Here is a 12,500-nt window from a genome sequence, read left to right as displayed (position 1 = left end):
TGTGTGTGTGTTTCAGTATCTTCTGGTGTTGTACAGTAAATCCACACTGCTAAAGCTCTGAACTCTCACTGAGATTATTATAGGTCCAGTAATCTGATCAGTGTCCAGACTGAGAGTGACCACATGAACTGTGTCTCCCAGTTCTACACTGTACTGTGTGTTACAGAACGCTAGTGCATTCTCACCTTAAGAACAGAAGGTTCAGAGCTCATAGCAGAGCCGTGACCCAAATGAGTGGAACCACCAGGAACCATTAATTCCATTAAGCTCCCAAAACAGTCCACATTAAGGTCCATTAGAAGGAATAAATCTGTCTCTACTTAGTGTGTATGAATTTAAGTGTGTGTGAATTTAAGCCCCTCTTCTCTGATGATATAGCTTGTCATTATGTAGAGCAGGTCAAAGGTCACAGATAAAGCAGTTCCCGCACTTATTTTCTCACCAGTGTGGTATTTGGGAAATTCTTGCACAAGCGCCTGAGCTCTGCTCCATCACTCTGCTGAAAAGACAGAGATAAGATTACGGCAGAAAGCAGGAGGGAGTGTAGCTGGAACTGATCTCCTGAATGTGGAGGACTGAAGGGTTTACTCTCTGTTTCAGTAAACAACCAGACTAAATTTATTCAGCAGCTGTGTAGTGTTTATCATCATCCATTATCAGCATATACTCCACAGTCACAGGAGAGTAATAATAGTGTTCTGTAGTGTAGTGTACTGTACTGTACTGTACTGTAGTATAGTGTAGTGTACTGTACTGTAGTATAGTGTAGTGTAGTGTAGTATAGTGTAGTGTACTGTAGTGTAGTGTACTGTACTGTAGTGTAGTGTACTGTAGTGTAGTATAGTGTAGTGTACTGTAGTATAGTGTAGTGTACTGTACTGTAGTATAGTGTAGTGTACTGTAGTGTAGTGTACTGTACTGTAGTATAGTGTAGTGTACTGTAGTATAGTGTAGTGTACTGTACTGTAGTATAGTGTAGTGTACTGTACTGTAGTATAGTGTAGTGTACTGTACTGTAGTATAGTGTAGTGTACTGTACTGTAGTATAGTGTAGTGTACTGTACTGTAGTATAGTGTAGTGTACTGTACTGTAGTATAGTGTAGTGTAGTGTAGTATAGTGTAGTGTACTGTAGTGTAGTGTACTGTACTGTAGTATAGTGTAGTGTACTGTACTGTAGTATAGTGTAGTGTACTGTACTGTAGTATAGTGTAGTGTACTGTACTGTAGTATAGTGTAGTGTAGTGTAGTATAGTGTAGTGTACTGTACTGTACTGTAGTATAGTGTAGTGTACTATAGTGTAGTGTAGTGTACTGTACTGTACTGTACTGTAGTATACTGTACTGTACTGTACTGTAGTATAGTGTAGTGTAGTGTACTGTACTGTAGTATAGTGTACTGTACTGTAGTATAGTGTAGTGTACTGTACTGTAGTATAGTGTACTGTACTGTACTGTAGTATAGTGTAGTGTACTGTACTGTAGTGTAGTGCACTGTACTGTACTGTAGTGTAGTGTAGTGTAGTGTACTGTACTGTACTGTACTGTACTGTAGTGTAGTGTACTGTAGTGTAGTGTAGTGTACTGTACTGTAGTGTAGTGTAGTGTACTGTACTGTAGTGTAGTGTACTGTACTGTAGTGTAGTATAGTGTAGTGTACTGTACTGTAGTGTAGTATAGTGTAGTGTACTGTACTGTACTGTAGTGTACTGTAGTGTAGTATACTGTAGTGTAGTGTAGTGTAGTGTAGTGTACTGTACTGTACTGTAGTGTACTGTAGTGTAGTATACTGTAGTGTAGTGTAGTGTAGTGTACTGTACTGTAGTGTAGTATAGTGTAGTGTACTGTACTGTACTGTAGTGTACTGTAGTGTAGTATACTGTAGTGTAGTGTAGTGTAGTGTACTGTACTGTAGTGTAGTGTACTGTACTGTAGTGTAGTGTAGTGTACTGTACTGTACTGTAGTATAGTGTAGTGTACTGTAGTGTAGTGTAGTGTACTGTACTGTACTGTAGTATAGTGTAGTGTACTGTAGTATAGTGTAGTGTACTGTAGTATAGTGTAGTGTACTGTACTGTAGTGTACTGTACTGTAGTATAGTGTAGTGTACTGTAGTATAGTGTAGTGTACTGTACTGTAGTGTACTGTACTGTAGTATAGTGTAGTGTACTGTACTGTACTGTAGTATAGTGTACTGTACTGTACTGTAGTATAGTGTACTGTACTGTACTGTAGTATAGTGTACTGTACTGTACTGTACTGTAGTGTACTGTAGTGTAGTGTACTGTAGTATAGTGTACTGTACTGTACTGTACTGTAGTGTACTGTACTGTAGTGTAGTGTAGTGTACTGTACTGTACTGTAGTATAGTGTACTGTACTGTACTGTACTGTAGTGTAGTGTAGTATAGTGTAGTGTACTGTACTGTAGTGTAGTGTACTGTACTGTACTGTAGTGTAGTGTAGTATAGTGTAGTGTACTGTACTGTAGTGTAGTGTACTGTACTGTACTGTACTGTACTGTACTGTAGTGTAGTGTACTGTACTGTACTGTAGTGTAGTGTACTGTACTGTACTGTACTGTAGTGTAGTGTACTGTACTGTACTGTAGAATAGTGTAGTGTACTGTACTGTACTGTACTGTAGTGTAGTGTACTGTACTGTACTGTACTGTACTGTACTGTACTGTACTGTAGTGTACTGTACTGTACTGTAGAATAGTGTAGTGTACTGTACTGTACTGTACTGTACTGTAGTGTAGTGTAGTGTACTGTACTGTACTGTACTGTAGTGTAGTGTAGTGTAGTGTAGTGTAGTGTACTGTACTGTACTGTACTGTACTGTAGTGTAGTGTACTGTACTGTACTGTAGAATAGTATAGTGTACTGTAGTGTACTGTACTGTACTGTACTGTACTGTAGTGTAGTGTACAAAGATTCTCTTTTGAGCCTGTTTAAAATTAATCATACCTTATTCCCAATCTCAGAAAAACAACTCCTTTTGTGAAAGTGCATGTGGTTTCACACTCCAGTGACTAGAATCAATTTAATCAATTTAGGTGTAATCAATTAAGGCCTAATAATGTTAAATGGTAACAACTGCTCTGTAAAGTATAATTAAGGAGGCAGAGCTTTCATTATTCTAAGTCACTGTCACGATGGCCAAGAAGAAAGAACTCAGTCATGATATTCGTATGCGTGTGGTCAATGCCCATAGTGGAGGCAAAGGCTACAAGGCAATTTGGAAAGAACTGGATGTCCCTGTATCAACTGTACAGAATATCATCAAGAAATTCAAGATGTTCAACACTGTCTAAAACCTGGATGGGCGTGGCAGGAAGCGCAAAATATCCTCTAGAGTTGCTAGAAAGCTTAGGCGCGATGCAAGCAACAATCCCCATATCACCACTAAAACTCTAATAGACACCCTCAAACAAGCAGGGGAGATGGTATCATGATCCACCATTCAACAAATTCTGCATCGAGGTGGTCTCCATGGACATCGACCCCAAAAAGGCACCACTCCTTACCTAGAGACACAGGGATGTGCGCCTGGCCTTTGCGAAGGGTCACCCAGATAGAGATCCAAACTTCTGGCCATCCATCCTCTGGTCAGATGAGACTAAACTGGAGCTCTTTGGATATATGGATGTTGCATATGTTTGGCGTAAGAAAGGAGAAGCCTTCAATCCTAAGAATACCATCCCAACGGTCAAGCATGGCAGTGGTCACATCATGCTATGGGGATGCTTCTTTGCCTGTGGTACAGATAACCTTGTTAAGATAGTGGTATCGTGAAAAAGGAAGACTATGTTAAGATGAAAACCTGGTGGCGTCAGCACACAAGCTTAACCTGCCAGAGAACCGGACCTACCAGCAGGATAATGACCTGAAGCATACAGTGCCAGTGGTCAAGCAATGGTTCAGGGACAACAACATAAATGTTCTGGAGTGGTTAAGTCAGAGCCCTGACCTGAACCCCACTGAGGCTTTTGTGAAGGAAGAGTGGGGAAACATTCCACAGCAGACCTGAAGAAAATCTTGTGGAGACCTACAAGAAGCGTTTGAAGGCCGTCATTTAGAACAAAGGCTTTTCTACTGATTATTGAAACATTGGGTCTGAATAATTCTGAACATGGTGAGTTTTGAATATTTGTCAATAAAAACCCATGAAATGTCATATTTCTTGAGATATCACACGTTATTTCTTCAGTTGTTTGTCAAATATTAAATATATGAAAGTATTATAAAACTCATTCATCACAGAAGACAACTATAAAAAACACTATAAAATACCGAGGGTATGAATCTGTATATATATACAGCTCTGGGAAAAAATAAGACCACTACCCAATCTCCAGATGTGAACACTATTGAAAACCTCTGGAATGTCATCAAGAGGAAGATGGATGGTCACAAACCATCAAGTGAGCTGTTTGCTGTTTTGCATAAAGAGTGGTATAAAGTTCCCCAACAGCAGTGTGAGAAACTGGTGGAGATCATGGAGCCAGACACTCTAAATAACAATAGTTATATTTTGAATTTAGGAGAAATATTATCAGCAGTTCACAAAAAATGAAACAAAACTCTTCATCTGACCAAAACATGACCCTGGAAGAAAAAAACAGAAGAAACTCATTATTTTGCAGTGGGCTCTTATTTTTTTCTTCCAGAGCTGTAGTATAGTGTATATAGTATAGTGTAGTGTAACATTTTTTTCAAGAGCACTTTTTTTTGTTATTCCTGCTGTGTGTTTGTGTGTGTGTGTGTGTGTAACAGATTTTAGGACACACTCCACAGAGAATTACATTAATACTGATAACATAAACATGTTATAATCAGTTAATAGTAGTTTTATATATTGTACATTTTCATATCACTTTTCTGTCTTGAATTTAAGCCCACAGTTTGTGTTGTTCCTGCACTCAGGGTGTGGTGCAGTTCAGTTTGTCTGATTGTGTTCACCTGTTTCCGTGTGTTGTGTATTTTCCTCGTGCCTTAGTGACACACACTGATTATTATTACTGGATTCACCCCAATAAAGAAAGTACACACAAAAACCACAAGATGGAGCATCGAACCGGGGTGTGTGTGTGTGTCTGTGTGTGTGTGTGTGTGTGTGTACAGGTTTCTAATTTTAGTACAGCAGAAGCAGGTCATCTATTGCAACAGAGTGTAGCGAGTTGGTGAGTGAGTGAGTGCTGCCCCCTGCTGGACCAGAACATTTACACCAGTGTTGAGATCAGAGGGATGAGCAAGTAACTCAGTACATACACTGATAGAGATAAGGAGTGGAAAGAGAGACTGCTTGACATGAAACTGAGCGTGTGTGTGTGTGTGTGTGTGTGTGTGTATGTGTGGAGTGAGAGTGAGAGTGAGACAGCACAGTGGCTGTAATGAAAATCCCTTAAATAGCTGATGGGAACTGAGCATGCTCAGAAAGAGGAGGAGAGCTGAGCAAGCGCCTGGTACACACAGACAACGTGAGCCTGTGTGTGTGTGTGTTGGGGGGGGCGTGGGGGTTGCAGCATGAACCAGTGTGTGTGAGCAGCTCTGTGCATGTGAGCAGATGCTGGAGTCGGGATGATGGAAGGGAAACAATAACAGGGATTTACACACACAAGGGGGAAGGAATGCTGCTAACACTGCTGCTCTACCTGCGCATGAAAGGTACACACACACACACACACACTCCAGAGATGATCATATTGATGCTGATGCTGTCATTGACATTGTCATGATGTCTCATTGACAGTAGATTAAAAATTTGACTGTTTTAATAGAAAAGGGTTGTAATCGTTGAGGTGGGATTGGAAACACACACACACACACAGGAGATTTGTAGACTTACTCACACAGATCTCATGATTTCTGGGGTCACAGATCTCTGACTGTCTGACACTTAAAGTGTTTGTCTTGGTGACATCATCAGTGTGTTGAGTCTCAGCTCAGATTGGCTCAGAAGTGTAACGATGAGTTAATGATGGATTAACGAGCGCTGGAGGAGAGTGATGATCAACTGCACCTGAATCGTACAGATGTGTGCAGCTGTGTGTCAGGAGTCACTCGAGCGTGTTGTAGGAAAACTGGGGAAGTTCTTCAAGATGTTCTCTCAGACTCCAGCTTCAGCATGTCTAATGTCCAGCACTAGGCCACTCAGTAGTGCACACTGTTCCCTGTAAGGGGGTCAGATTTACAAGGTCATGGTGGAGGAAATGCTCTGCTTTCTACTTCCTGCCACTCCTTAACAATCAGAGGAAATGAAGTAAAGCAGTGGCGCCCCAGTCAAGGCCTTTTTTTACCAGCATCTGGCTTTTACACACACACACACACACACACACACACACAGAGGCTGGGTGAGACCACACTGAGCTGATCATCATGGCTGGATTTACAGCAACGTTTCTCCACTCAGGAGGTTTGTGTTTATTCAGTCTTTTTACTGGTTCATTTTTTAAACTGGTTCTGTCTCTATACTGGTTTCAGTCTTTATACTGGTTCTGTCTTTATACTGGTTTCAGTCTCTATACTGGTTCAGCCTTTATACTGGTTTCAGTCTCTATAATGGTTTCATTCTTTATACTGGTTTCAGTCTTTATACTGGTTTCAGTATCTATACTGGTTCAGTCTTTATATTGGTTCAGTCTTTATACTGGTTTCAGTCTCTATACTGGTTTCAGTCTTTATACTGGTTCAGTCTTTATATTGGTTCAGTCTCTATACTGGTTCAGTCTTTATATTGGTTCAGTCTTTATACTGGTTTCAGTCTTTATACTGGTTTCAGTATCTATACTGGTTCAGTCTTTATATTGGTTCAGTCTTTATACTGGTTTCAGTCTCTATACTGGTTTCAGTCTTTATACTGGTTCAGTCTTTATATTGGTTCAGTCTTTATACTGGTTTCAGTCTCTATACTGGTTTCAGTCTTTATACTGGTTCAGTCTTTATATTGGTTCAGTCTTTATACTGGTTCAGTCTCTATACTGGTTCAGTCTTTATATTGGTTCAGTCTCTATACTGGTTCAGTCTTTATATTGGTTCAGTCTTTATACTGGTTCAGTCTTTATACTGGTTTCAGTCTTTATACTGGTTTCAGTCTCTATACTGGTTTCAGTCTCTATACTGGTTTCAGTCTTTATACTGGTTCAGTCTTTATACTGGTTCAGTCTCTATACTGGTTCAGTCTTTATATTGGTTCAGTCTCTATACTGGTTTCAGTCTCTATACTGGTTTCAGTCTTTATACTGGTTCAGTCTTTATATTGGTTCAGTCTTTATACTGGTTTCAGTCTCTATACTGGTTTCAGTCTTTATACTGGTTCAGTCTTTATACTGGTTCAGTCTCTATACTGGTTCAGTCTTTATATTGGTTCAGTCTTTATACTGGTTTCAGTCTCTATACTGGTTTCAGTCTTTATACTGGTTCAGTCTTTATATTGGTTCAGTCTTTATACTGGTTTCAGTCTCTATACTGGTTTCAGTCTTTATACTGGTTTCAGTCTTTATACTGGTTCAGTCTTTATACTGGTTCAGTCTCTATACTGGTTCAGTCTTTATACTGGTTCAGTCTCTATACTGGTTTCAGTCTTTATACTGGTTCAGTCTTTATACTGGTTCAGTCTCTATACTGGTTCAGTCTTTATACTGGTTCAGTCTCTATACTGGTTCAGTCTTTATACTGGTTTCAGTCTCTATACTGGTTTCAGTCTTTATACTGGTTCAGTCTTTATACTGGTTCAGTCTCTATACTGGTTCAGTCTTTATACTGGTTCAGTCTCTATACTGGTTCAGTCTTTATATTGGTTCAGTCTCTATACTGGTTTCAGTCTTTATACTGGTTCAGTCTTTATACTGGTTCAGTCTCTATACTGGTTCAGTCTTTATATTGGTTCAGTCTTTATACTGGTTCAGTCTCTATACTGGTTTCAGTCTTTATATTGGTTCAGTCTTTATACTGGTTCAGTCTCTATACTGGTTCAGTCTTTATACTGGTTTCAGTCTTTATATTGGTTCAGTCTTTATACTGGTTCAGTCTTTATATTGGTTCAGTCTTTATACTGGTTTCAGTCTTTATACTGGTTTCAGTATCTATACTGGTTCAGTCTTTATATTGGTTCAGTCTTTATACTGGTTTCAGTCTTTATACTGGTTTCAGTATCTATACTGGTTCAGTCTCTATACTGGTTCAGTCTTTATACTGGTTTCAGTCTTTATACTGGTTTCAGTCTCTATACTGGTTTCAGTCTCTATACTGGTTTCAGTCTTTATACTGGTTCAGTCTTTATACTGGTTCAGTCTCTATACTGGTTCAGTCTTTATATTGGTTCAGTCTCTATACTGGTTTCAGTCTCTATACTGGTTCAGTCTTTATACTGGTTTCAGTCTTTATATTGGTTCAGTCTTTATATTGGTTCAGTCTCTATACTGGTTTCAGTCTTTATATTGGTTCAGTCTTTATACTGGTTCAGTCTTTATATTGGTTCAGTCTTTATATTGGTTCAGTCTTTATACTGGTTTCAGTCTCTATACTGGTTTCAGTCTTTATACTGGTTCAGTCTTTATACTGGTTCAGTCTCTATACTGGTTCAGTCTTTATACTGGTTCAGTCTCTATACTGGTTTCAGTCTTTATACTGGTTCAGTCTTTATACTGGTTCAGTCTTTATACTGGTTCAGTCTTTATATTGGTTCAGTCTTTATACTGGTTTCAGTCTCTATACTGGTTTCAGTCTTTATACTGGTTCAGTCTCTATACTGGTTTCAGTCTTTATACTGGTTCAGTCTTTATACTGGTTCAGTCTCTATACTGGTTCAGTCTTTATACTGGTTTCAGTCTTTATATTGGTTCAGTCTTTATACTGGTTCAGTCTTTATATTGGTTCAGTCTTTATACTGGTTTCAGTCTTTATACTGGTTTCAGTATCTATACTGGTTCAGTCTTTATATTGGTTCAGTCTTTATACTGGTTTCAGTCTCTATACTGGTTTCAGTCTTTATACTGGTTCAGTCTTTATATTGGTTCAGTCTCTATACTGGTTCAGTCTTTATACTGGTTTCAGTCTTTATATTGGTTCAGTCTTTATACTGGTTTCAGTCTTTATATTGGTTCAGTCTTTATACTGGTTCAGTCTTTATATTGGTTCAGTCTTTATACTGGTTTCAGTCTTTATACTGGTTTCAGTATCTATACTGGTTCAGTCTTTATATTGGTTCAGTCTTTATACTGGTTTCAGTCTCTATACTGGTTTCAGTCTTTATACTGGTTCAGTCTTTATATAGGTTCAGTCTCTATACTGGTTCAGTCTTTATACTGGTTCAGTCTCTATACTGGTTCAGTCTTTATATTGGTTCAGTCTCTATACTGGTTCAGTTTTTATACTGGTTTCAGTCTTTATATTGGTTCAGTCTTTATACTGGTTCAGTCTCTATACTGGTTCAGTCTTTATATTGGTTCAGTCTCTATACTGGTTCAGTTTTTATACTGGTTTCAGTCTTTATACTGGTTCAGTCTTTATATTGGTTCAGTCTTTATACTGGTTCAGTCTCTATACTGGTTCAGTCTCTATACTGGTTCAGTTTTTATACTGGTTTCAGTCTTTATATTGGTTCAGTCTTTATACTGGTTCAGTCTTTATACTGGTTCAGTCTTTATACTGGTTCAGTCTCTATACTGGTTTCAGTCTCTATACTGGTTCAGTCTCTATACTGGTTCAGTCTCTATACTGGTTTCAGTCTTTATACTGGTTCAGTCTTTATACTGGTTCAGTCTCTATACTGGTTTCAGTCTTTATACTGGTTCAGTCTTTATACTGGTTCAGTCTCTATACTGGTTCAGTCTTTATACTGGTTCAGTCTCTATACTGGTTTCAGTCTTTATACTGGTTCAGTCTTTATACTGGTTCAGTCTCTATACTGGTTTCAGTCTTTATACTGGTTCAGTCTTTATACTGGTTCAGTCTCTATACTGGTTCAGTCTTTATACTGGTTTCAGTCTTTATATTGGTTCAGTCTCTATACTGGTTCAGTCTTTATACTGGTTTCAGTCTTTATATTGGTTCAGTCTCTATACTGGTTTCAGTCTTTATACTGGTTCAGTCTTTATACTGGTTCAGTCTCTATACTGGTTCAGTCTTTATACTGGTTCAGTCTCTATACTGGTTCAGTCTTTATACTGGTTCAGTCTCTATACTGGTTCAGTCTTTATACTGGTTTCAGTGTTTCAGATTCATTTTATTAAGGGTAAAGTCAGTGTGTGTATTGTTCAGTACTCAGAAGCCCTGTGTTGTCCTGGTTATAGTCTGAACTCAGTGCTAATGTTCCACCTGTGTGTAGAACCAGGACACTGACGTTCTGGCGTTCTCTCCCAGGAGTGTTCAGTGTCAGACAGCTCTCTCTCTCTCTCTCTCTCTCACACACACACACACACACACACACACACACACACACACAGAGACACTGGTCTGATTTGCGTCTCCATGCTGCTCCTCTGTAAGTGTTTCATGTCTCTTGCAGAATCGATTTATCGCCGCGGAGCTCGACGATGGAGAAAACTGTACCGAGTCAACGGCCATCTGTTCCAGGCCAAGCGCTTTAACAGGGTGAGTGCTATATACTGTTACACACTGATCTCAGACCAGTCTGACTGTGTTTATTACACACACACACACACACACACACACACACACACATACACCATTTAAACTCTGATCTCAGACCAGTCTGAGTGTGTTTATTACACACACACACACACACACACATACACCATTTAAACTCTGATCTCAGACCAGTCTGAGTGTGTTTATTACACACACACACACACATACACCATTTAAACTCTGATCTCAGACCAGTCTGTGTGTGTTTATTACACACACACACACACACACACACACACACATACACCATTTAAACTCTGATCTCAGACCAGTCTGTGTGTGTTTATTACACACACACACACACACACACACACACACATACACCATTTAAACTCTGATCTCAGACCAGTCTGTGTGTGTTTATTACACACACACACACACACACACACACACCATTTAAACTCTGATCTCAGATCAGTCTGTGTGTGTTTATTACACACACACACACACACACACCATTTAAACTCTGATCTCAGATCAGTCTGTGTGTGTTTATTACACACACACACACACACACACACACCATTTAAACTCTGATCTCAGATCAGTCTGTGTGTGTTTATTACACACACACACACACACACACACACACACCATTTAAACTCTGATCTCAGATCAGTCTGTGTGTGTTTATTACACACACATACACACACACACCATTTAAACTCTGATCTCAGATCAGTCTGTGTGTGTTTATTCCACACACACACACACACACACACACACACCATTTAAACTCTGATCTCAGATCAGTCTGTGTGTGTTTATTACACACACATACACACACACACCATTTAAACTCTGATCTCAGATCAGTCTGTGTGTGTTTATTACACACTCTATATGAGTGTAATCAGTGTGTGTATGTCACATATCAGTTATTATTAAAACATAACACATCTCGCTGTTTTGTCATAGTATGCGAGTCATAATCACACACACACACACACAACCATATGATAAGGTGTAATGCAGTAAGTTGTAAAACACCCCATGTGTGTAATGAGATGAGAACTGTCTCTCTCTCTCGCTCTCTCTCTCTCTCTCTCTCTCTCTCTCTCTCTATTCTTTAAGATTAAAAGGCTGTAAAATATCAGTAGTGTATTTAGATATGCTTCAGATCAACACTTTCCTCAGAGGATTTGTAGAACCTGAGCAGAACCTGAGCAGCTGGGTGTAACAGACCTGAGACAGTCATGTTAATTAGAGTGATAACAGACATCACTGTGAGCTCACACTGCTGATCCACTCACTGATGATCATTTAATGATTTAGTGTAATGATGGGTGTGAGTGTAAAATCAATCACAACACTGTGTGTGTGTGTGTGTGTGTTTGTGTGACAGAAAGCCTACTGTGGACATTGCAGTGAAAGGATATGGGGTCTGGGGAGTCAAGGCTACAAGTGTATAAACTGCCGCCTGCTGGTTCATAAGCGCTGTTATAAACTTGTCCCTCTGACCTGTCAAAGGCATATGGTGAGTAATGCACACACACAATCACACACACACACACACACACACAATCACATACACACACACACACACACACACACACAATCACATACACACACACACACGCACACACAATCACATACACACACACACACACACACAATCACATACACACACACACACACACACAATCACATACACACACACACACACACACACACACACAATCACATACACACACACACACGCAATCACATACACACACACACAGACACACGCAATCACATACACACACACACACACAATCACATACACACACACACACACAATCACATACACACACACACACACACACACATAATCACATACACACACACACAATCACATACACACACAC

General features: G+C 39.4%; 1 protein-coding gene across 5 annotated transcripts in view; it reads left to right on the top strand.

Moving 5' to 3' along the window:
- Positions 1-12,500, top strand: part of prkcz (protein kinase C, zeta) — a 78,478-nt gene that overhangs the window by 37,200 nt on the left and 28,778 nt on the right. For 3 of the 5 annotated variants that reach the window (XM_058389126.1, XM_058389125.1, XM_058389129.1), the window contains 2 exons: positions 10,508-10,593; positions 11,996-12,127. In XM_058389126.1, coding sequence (XP_058245109.1) covers positions 10,508-10,593; positions 11,996-12,127 — 218 coding nt within the window. Of the gene's footprint in view, positions 1-5,615; positions 5,668-6,278; positions 6,416-10,507; positions 10,594-11,995; positions 12,128-12,500 lie in introns of those variants that run through there. The other 2 variants (XM_058389128.1, XM_058389127.1) reach the window with 2 other exon arrangements.

The sequence above is a fragment of the Hemibagrus wyckioides genome, linkage group LG05 (genome assembly GCF_019097595.1).
Source record: "Hemibagrus wyckioides isolate EC202008001 linkage group LG05, SWU_Hwy_1.0, whole genome shotgun sequence".
Classification (NCBI taxonomy): Eukaryota; Metazoa; Chordata; class Actinopteri; order Siluriformes; family Bagridae; genus Hemibagrus; species Hemibagrus wyckioides.
Note: the sequence above shows the minus strand (reverse complement) of the source record. Positions and strands in the feature narration are given on the sequence as shown.